General features: G+C 42.3%; 1 protein-coding gene across 3 annotated transcripts in view; it reads left to right on the forward strand.

The window, feature by feature from the left end:
* SRPX (sushi repeat containing protein X-linked) overlaps positions 1-5,476 on the forward strand; it is a 48,042-nt gene extending 42,566 nt beyond the window's left edge. For 2 of the 3 annotated variants that reach the window (XM_056329601.1, XM_056329602.1), the window contains 4 exons: positions 569-748; positions 1,202-1,335; positions 2,597-2,718; positions 4,928-5,476. In XM_056329601.1, the coding sequence (XP_056185576.1) occupies positions 569-748; positions 1,202-1,335; positions 2,597-2,718; positions 4,928-5,108 (617 nt within the window). In that variant the 3' untranslated portion in view covers positions 5,109-5,476. The remainder of the gene's footprint in view (positions 1-568; positions 749-1,201; positions 1,336-2,596; positions 2,719-4,927) is intronic. The other variant, XM_056329603.1, reaches the window with a different exon arrangement.
* Positions 5,477-9,405: the final 3,929 nt, after the last annotated feature.

Consider the following 9,405-nt stretch of genomic DNA (forward strand, 5'->3'; position numbering starts at 1 on the left):
GTATGCAAACTGTATGTTGATGCTGAAAGGGAGAACGCCACCTTGCTCATGACCCTGCGGGCCAGGCTTGCAGAAGGACGGACAGCCTGCGCTCTGCACGTCAGGGGAGAGCTGTATTGATCTGTCCTGCTTCCAGCTCCTCATCCTTTACCTCCTGCTGGCTTCTACCTGATCCTTAGCTTGTGAGCTGCTGAAACAAGTATGCGAAGGGTTTTTTTCAGCTGTGACTCACAGCTGTGAAGCAGAGCTGCCCTTTCACAAGTCCAGATCTTAAAGTCTGGAGTTGAATACACAGATGAAACCTGTAGGTTTCAGCTTCAGCTTTTTTTTTGTGCTCCATGACCTTTTGTCACCAGCATACAGCTATATATCTGTATCATTTTAGTTTACATATGAGTTAAGAGGAGTTTTTTTTGTTTGGTTGGGATTTTAAAATATATTAATAATATAGAAAACAAACAGAAAAATATCTTCAATACTGGTATTCCACTGGTCATGCTACCCTAGTAATAAACAGGATGATTCATGCCTTGTCTTTAATTTTTTTTTTTGGCCTCTTGCTTAAAAGTCAGGCGCTGTGTGAAATTAAATGCCCCAGATAATGGATACATCAAGTGTTCAGGTGATGGAAATAACTATGGTGCTACGTGTGAGTTCTCCTGCATTGGTGGCTATGAGCTGCAAGGAAGCCCAGCTAGAGTATGCCAGTACAATTTGGGGTGGTCAGGAGTGGAGCCAACCTGTGCACGTAAGTGAGTATTTCACCACTTTACCAGAAGGGCTGCCAGAGCAATGGTTCTTGTGGCAATGAGAATCTGGGAATGGGGTGTGGGGTGGAATACAACTGTAAATTTTAATGCCCTAGAGGTAAGAAACTTAATCTCTGTCTCCTCTGCCAATTTGCGCTTACAGCTGAAGCCTTTGCCACCTTTGGCTGCTCTTTCCTAGGATGGTGGTGGTACCTCACAACTGATAGGTGTTTTAGCTCAGAGCTCTCTACAAAACTTCTCATTCTGGAGTCAGTCCATCTTGCAAGTCAGAACAGCTTAAGATAAAACTGTTGGCTTCAATGAGGCCAGTATTTCACCCATATCTTCTTTATTATTATTTCTTGTTCTTATGCTTCTTCTGTCTTAACAGTTTGTGCTTTTAGAAATAGATCTGTTTTCAGTATGCTCTATAACTTTTGCTTTAATTCTAGCCATGAATATTAATGTGAATGTGAGGACTGCAGCTGCACTTCTGGATCAGTTTTATGAGAAGCGGAGACTGCTAATTATTTCAACGCCTACTGCAGCCAACTTTTTCTACAGGATGCAGTTGGGAATGCTGCAGGTAAAACACATTTCAGGGGGGGTGCAACTATTATTTATCTATAAAGAAGGACACAAGAGGACAAACTTCACTGTTTGATATAAATCCACAAACTTCAGCTGTTATGTTTCAGCCACTGAAGAACTTGGCTGAAGCAGTAACGGTTCTGGAGTAATCCAGAGGGGTCTGAGTTGAAACGTCTCCCCAGTCTCTAATTCAGCTCCATTCTGGACTGTGCTGCCTCTGACAGACCAGTCGCTGAATCCCAGGCAGTTCTGGCCCTTTTCCATCCTCCCCATATTAATTTAATATTTACTTGTGCTCAATAATCATTCCCTAATGCAGCTCCTAATGAAGCTGAAAACCCCCCAAACCATCCAGCACTTCAGTGGTTGCAGTTCATGCAGGCTTACAGACTTGGTAACTACAGTGCAAGGAAATGTGAATAGCTTCAGAAATAACCAGTGCACCAGCAAAGAAAGGACCAGAGCCTCGGCATAGAAATCATCCAGAGTGCTGGAGCTATCTTTGTATTTTGTTCCAAAAAAAAGAAAACTTCTGGTAATTGTCCTTCTTATGTATTGTAAATGGGATGCTCTTGTTGGGTTCTTGCTAGACGTAGGGATGTATCTCAGAAATGTATCTGTGTCCTTAGGGAAAAGAGCCAGTCCTGTATTCTTTCACAGCAGTAAGTGCTTCTGTCTTGTTTCTTTTCTCACAACTGTAGCAAACTGCTGGCTTAAGTGACTGTTGTATTAAAAAAATAATAATTTTTTTTCTTTCTCCCTATTAGATTAACTTGGCAAGAGAATTCAATATATTGATCAAAATGAAATAGTTTAAAATGCTGAATTTAATGGCTGTAGTACATTTCCCACTGCTTGACAGTGGTCAGACAAGTTGTCATGAAAGAAAACTTTCTGCAGTCAACTTCCATTTCACAGACCTTGTTTTGATTGCTAAATTAATTAGACTACTGGCACAGTGTTTAATACCCTGGCATCATTTCATGTCATTACAAAGACAAGTTTATTTCTCCTAGGGTGGTCTCTGTGTGTTGTTTTTCTCAGGGTAGTTAATAATCTGTCATTTAATATCCCCTGGAGTCATGAAGCTCTAGTTCTTTGCAGTGAGAATTAGAGACTTTTCAAAGTATGCTCCCGTTTTAGCTTAAACCATCTCACATAAAATTGGACTCTGTGAGCACTTGCTGCACACTTGAAACAACCCCCTGTTCCCTCACTGATAATTAACACACCTCTTTCTTCTTTTAACCCTCCAGCCAGCACAGTGTGGTTTAGACCTCCGACATGTCACCGTAGTTGAATTGGTTGGTGTCTTCCCAGCACAGATAGGAAGAATAGGTGTAAAGCTGCTGCCCCCATCACTTGCCCTGCAACTCAGGTAAACTAAGCTCTCACTACTGGTGTGTTGGCACCTTAGCATGCATGATGTATTGCTTTTGATCCCCTGCATCTTAATCTCTAAACATACATATTCTACTCTAATGTACATAGCTAGACACTGGAAGGTAGATGTTGATGAGGAAGTTTTAGGATTAATTTGCTCTCTCCATGTAATAGGTACTGCAAATTTATGGGCATTTATTATTTATGAAATTAAGGCTGTGACCCATTTAAATTTTAAACAAGCTGAAGTATACATCATTCTTTCAAGTGCCATGTCTTCCTTGTCCCTCTGCTCAAACTGAGTGAATTTCTGGATTCATGTGAACTCCCTGGCTGTCACTTTGATCACATTATAGGTCTGTATTTTTTGGATGCTACCACTGAAAACAAGTATGTCCGCGTTTGTGCTGGAATTGGTCTAATGCAGTCATGACAGGCTGCAATCACTTAGCAAGGACAGCCTTGGAGCAGCCACCGGTGCAGCCCCAGATGGCAGTGGCAGCTCATCTCTGCAGTGCTGCTGGTGGTTGTGGCCAGGCCAGAAAGGGAAGCAATGGTTGCTCTTTGAAGTCCCACATGTAGAAATGATACGGGCAGTATTTCAAAGGGGAAATTATCTCAGTCTCCCTAGCTTGACTACAACATTCAGCAGTTTTACTGAGGTGCCTAAACTGTTCTGACTTGGTTTTAGACTGACAGGAGGTTGGTTTGCACTTAAAAGGCAGACTTCAAGTGCCAGCATTTTCTAGGGACAAGAGGACTACAAGAGCCAAAAGTGAAAGCCTCATTGGCAGGGAAAGTAGTAGTTATTCAGGAAAAAAGTCCAGGAGCATTTTAGGCAACATCTTCGTGTTATGCCTGAGGAAATTGAGTGAATTTTAATTTGAGACAATAAAAAAGGCTGACAAGTCAGAGAGGCTTTTTTGGATTACAAAAAATAAAAACATTGGTTCTCTGTAAAAGGAGAAAGAGAGCACAAAAAGCTTGTCTTTTACTTTTTTTTTTGAATAAAAGTACTTTTACTGAAGTTAAAATAGTTTTCTTGTGACTCTGTAGAAAATAATAAGCTCTGGTAACCCCTTATTCCCTGCCCTGCACTCTAAGTTTTCCATTTGATTTTTTTTCTCTGTTGTTCCTACAGTATGTGAATTACAGCATTCCAGTTCTGGAAGGCACTTAAATCAAAATGAAATGCACCCTTAAACATCTTGAATAAAGATGCTGTCCAGAATTGGCATTCAGTAAATTAATGAGCACAGGTACACTCATTAAAACTTGGAAATCTCAGAAGGTTAGCATTTGGATTTGTAGAAAGTAAGCATTTTTCTTAGGTGAGGCACAAGAGGAATATAGTTTCACTGTAGCTTAGCTTCAAACTTTATTTTAGTTTGAATTTAATCACCAGGCTTCCTAATTGCAACAAGATAATGCCTAGAGCATTCAAACTTGGTTAAAGGCTGAGGAAAGTCAATTTTGACGCTTCACATGTTACCAACATCCCCACCCCCCTGGACCCTGTTCTTCATGGCAGCTTTCCTGTTCTGATGCCTGTCTGTTACGGCTGCCTGAATTTAGTTTCCCCACACCAATGATGTTGACTGACGGCATGTCTAAGGATCTTCTAGTTCATCACTCCTTCAAGGAAAAGATGAAGAGAGCACCACTTTTTACTACTGTTGCACCTCCAGGGGAATTCACCACTTGGAAGGAAAGGACTCCACTATGACTAGCAGTGGCTTTTGTTCTCCTAAACTGGAGTTACCACCAGGTAGATGGTTATTATTAGGAAGATGAAAACTTGACTCCAATAAATTAATTCTGCTTTTTCTCATTGTTGTTTTATACCATGTGGCAGCCAAGAAAGGGAATAGTCTGCTTGTAACTCTAGCTTCATCACAATGGTTTTCTCCAGGCCTTTAGGTCTTATGTGTGTTTTTTTCTCTTATGATAACCATAAGTAATGGCGTATGCTATACTAACAGTCAGAGGTCTAAGAAGAAAACAGAGCTGAGTGCAGTTAACTTGACCCTTTCTTAATGCAGAGGTACGGCCTGCAGCACGTGCTGGCACCTGTGCTCTCTTGTTCTTACAGCTGCAACAGAGCGGACCCTGTACAGCCTCCGCTGCTTAGGCCCGGCAGGCTGGTTCTGCCAATTATTAGTTGGAAGCGCACAGGCAGATAAAACGCGTTCCTTATTTTGCAGGCTGCTGCTGAGGATCCCCCATTACAATTTCAACATTGTGGTGATGGACAAGCATGGAATGGACAAGGAACGCTATCCTTTCCCAGCAACACCAGCTGAGCTCTTTGCACTTATTGACAATTTTCCCTTGAGAAAAGAAGAGATGAAACTGCAAGCAGAAATTGGTCAGTCATGTCCCTAATTCATGATTGCAGAGCTTGCAGTTGTCAGTGAGTTGTTTTTTATTCCATGTGATTCTCCCCTTGGTGCTACACAAAGCATGGCTTTTTTAATCACTGATGTACAGATTTTTTATGTGTACTGTTAAGTCTGTCCAGCTGTGTAGCTACTCTGCAGAGAAGTATGCATGATGCTTTTTTGTACTTTCAGCCATCTTTAGATAAATGTGTATGTAGGATTACTACCCAATGGAGTTTCTTGTACAGAGAGTGAAAAACTGAGGCACGCTTCTGGGAGTTTATTTTGGATTTTTCATTCAGTGTAAAATTGGGGTTTCTTTCTTACTGTTTATAAGTCTTTTTATTAATAAAATATTGTTTTGCAAACAGATAGTTGTCTAAAGTTCCTCATGGGGTTAAGTTGATAGATTAATTCAAAAGTTGAATCAAAATGCCTCTCTGCAAACCGTTATAACAGAGACATTGGCCTCAAAGTGTACAAGCAACCCAGTGGTGTCTTTCATTTCCACTAATAATATGGTTGATCACGGACCCAAAGCATAAATCAAAGGAAATGCAAGTACCTGTTTTCAGCAGCAGCAAGGAGAGAATAGCTGATGGCAGGAGTATGGAAGTCACTGCCAGAAGGAATACCATAAATGAACAGTGAGCAGTGTAGAAGTTGGGCAGTAATTCCTAAAGGCCCATATGGCAGTGCTTCATAGAAAAATACACTCTTACCTGATAGGCTTCTGCTTTAGTCAACAGGCTTGGGGTAGCAGAATTCTGTTCCCTCTTGATCTTGGAGACAGCCAGGCTGTTCATTTCGTGGCAGGGAAACATTAACCCCAGAGAAATTTCATCAAGCATTTGTCATTTCCAGATCTGTGAAAATATTTGTTTGCAGGTTATCGCTTTCTTACAAATTAACAAAAATATTCCCTGCTTAATAAAAAATGATAGGAGGCAATCAAAAAAGGAAGGAGTTTTCTATTGTTTTATTAGAGCTCACAAACTTGCCAATCCACTGTGAAGAATATACATCCTGCATGAAGAATATAAGCATCAAAGGAGTGAAAATTGTGATTTACAGCTTTGGATACCTGTTTACAGGATATGTATGATGTGTAAGTTGATGTGCCTAAAAATCAGCACTTCAGTGTCTGTGCTGTTCATTCTTGTCACTCGAGCACAGCCCTGTTTTTTCAGCCAACTGCTTGTCTTTGACTGTAAGATAGATTTTTTTAATTTTACACTCAGCAGAGGAACAGTTTAGCAGCATCTTGAAAGTAATCCTTACCAGAATTTTGTCTCTCACAGCTGCTGAAATTAGAAAATCCCTTTTAAAAAGACCATTCCTGCAAGTGAATTAATGTGGGGATGAATGTGAAAAGAGGGAAGTCAACTGTGACACTAGCTAGCAAAAAGCTAATTTGTGGACTGAAATGTGACAGCATCAGGGAGTGGGTGGGTGGTAGTAAGCCTTGTCTTCTGAACAGGGTGGTCTGCTTCTGAGAGTGTTAGGACACTGTTACTAAACACTAAAGTGTAGGTATGAAAGCATGGCACAGCCCAGGTGAGGGCTCCCTGCAGTGCTGGTGCCAGAGGCAAAGAAGATAGATACAGATACACCCTGGACTCCACAGGTGGTGGTGGCAGGTGTGCAAGGATGAGCAACCAGAGAGCAAGGAAGCCCTGATGGAACTTTCTGAGTGTTGCCGTTAGGAGCGAGATGCAAGGACAGAACTGGTGACTGAAAAAAATAAATAAAAATAATAATAATAAAAAATCACAGAAATAGCATTTCTGTTCCTGACATGACCAGACAAAAAAGAAAGTAAAACCTGGACCCGCTATAAAGGAGCAAGGAGGATAACAGCTGGCATGCTGATGGACACAGGGGTACCGCAAGTTCCTTTCCTCTGCTGCCTAACACCAGTGGTTAAGAAAACTAGACATAGCTGGGCACACCAGATCGCTTCATGCCTTAAGTGTTGCACATGGAACTGAGGCAGCCTGAGGACACATACATACACGTACCCGTGGTCACAGTTCTCTGGCTCAGGTTCTTCAGCATGCATATGCTTATTGCACGAATGCACTGGTGGACAGGGGTTTTCTCCCCCTCACTTTCTTCATTGAAAAGCACACCAACTAATCTCCAATGATTTAAAATTTAAAAAAATTAAAAAAATCTCTAATGGGTCTGATTTTTCTACTGTATTGCTGCAGTTCCCATCTGCGGGTGCTCCATTTTGATGTAGTTACAGAATCAGTGCATCCAGTCATCTCTCGTGACTGGGTGAACAGGAGGGGCTTTACAATTGCTGCAATCAGGAAAGCGATTGCAATCACTGGGCTGTTACAGGAAACTGAATTAAGTGGAGGAGAGTGCATGAGTGATTGGATTACTAGTTATAGTTCTACACAGAACATCTATTAAAATCTTGTGATTAAGGAAAGCTGTTCTTGATTAGTAATACAAGGTTTCTGGCATTTTCTGTTGTACATTTTTGTGGGGAACAGTGAAAAACATGATGTGCCATCTCTGTTTTGGAGTCAAATCAGCCTGCGTATATGGTTTGCAGGGATGTTGCAGATCGGCCTTTTGGGAAAGGAGTGATTTAACAAGGGACTTAGTATTTCTCGCTTTAGCACAGCATTTTTATATTCAAATAAATTCCAAATATTCAAATACATTCCAGTAATTCATCCCGCTGGAATCTTTGTTGTGCTACCAACATGGCTCTTCTTGCCATAGGTCTAATCCTACCACTGCTGTTCAAAATGCAAATCCTGTTTGAAACATGAAATTTAGTTGGGAGGATTACAGGCTGGTTCAAAGAAGCAAGACCTGCCATGAGTCTTGTCCTTTCCACTCCCACCTCCGGGCTGTTCGTTGCAGGAGGTGTGACAGATCACAGTGTGTGGATACAGCCACAGGCTGGGGGTTACTACATCAGTCTGGAGACACTTTTCAATTTTTGAAAAGAAGCAAAAAGATTTCAATCATTTTAGACAAGAAAAGAGTTCATGTTTCTGTGACACAACGTCTTTTGCAGACAAAACTACTGGGATAAGTTGTGGGAGGCATCAGTTTCTCATGAGCACAAAGCAATTTTGTGAGTGGCCTGATTTTCCCCAGATCCTACCCAAGAATCCACCTAATTTGATGAGAACAACCCCTGCCATCACACACCTCCTCTGTATCTGCAGAGGAAAGACTGAAGTCACACATCGCTATTCCTGAAGTTCAAACCGTCCCCTCTGGGACAGAAAGCATTATGTTTTAATGAAAACACCGATGACCCTTACAGCTCTGCACTAAATGACTACAACATGCAGCTTCGTTATAGCTCAGTACTTACATAAGAGCATGAGTCAGCCTGCATCACATAATTAATGAAAAATCAGAGACTAAAAAGTAACCTGAAGTACATTTAAATGCTCTTACGTTCACAACCCACTTTTTAAATTGAGGTGGTGAAATAATGGAGCTTAGACTGTGCAATCTGAGCGCTAGATGACTTCCAGCCACTCACCTCAGTCTCGGCGCTGTTATGTCCACAGAAAAGGGAGAAGGGAGCGAGCACTTCACACCATCAGCGGATGGCACTGCTCCTCTCAGCTGGTAGCTGCTGCCCATTTCTCTCTCCCCGTTTGTGGCTGGAGGATATTTTTATGGCAGCTCAGTGACGGGAAGAGTGGGAAAGCATCTGCAGACACTGGAAGGCAGAGAGCAGCAAGGCTGCTGGGGCCAAAGGAGCCAGCGAGGACATTGGCAGCTGTGGATAGCACGTGCATTTCTCTGGCCTCTCAAGCGGTGATCCAGCTGCTGCACACCCTGTAAAATGCAAGGGGAACAGATGGGAAAGCCATTGTCACTGCAGAGTGTGCTGGTGCACATCTGGTTACCACCGTGTCTGCCATTGCCATCCATGCACCCAAGAAGTAACCTGTCGTGGTTTAACCCCGGCCGGCAACCAAGCCCCACGCAGCCGCTCACTCACTGCCCCCGGCCCAGAGGGATGGGGAGGAGAGTTGGAAAGGAATGTAAAACTTGAGGGTTGAGATAAGAACAATTTAATAGTTGAAACAGAATAAAAATGAAAGGGCAATAACAACAATGATGGCAATAACAGTTATGATGAAAAGGGGAAGGGAAAGAATAAAATCCAGAGGGAAAGGAAGAAAGGACCACATGGTGCACAAGGCAACTGCTCACCGCCCGCCAACTGATGCCCGGCCAGTGCCCCAGCAGTGACCTGCCCTCCCTGGCCACCCCCCAGGTACATACATATACCAGGCACGGTGTCCCAC

Source organism: Falco biarmicus, chromosome 2 (genome assembly GCF_023638135.1).
Source record: "Falco biarmicus isolate bFalBia1 chromosome 2, bFalBia1.pri, whole genome shotgun sequence".
NCBI classification, from domain to species: Eukaryota; Metazoa; Chordata; class Aves; order Falconiformes; family Falconidae; genus Falco; species Falco biarmicus.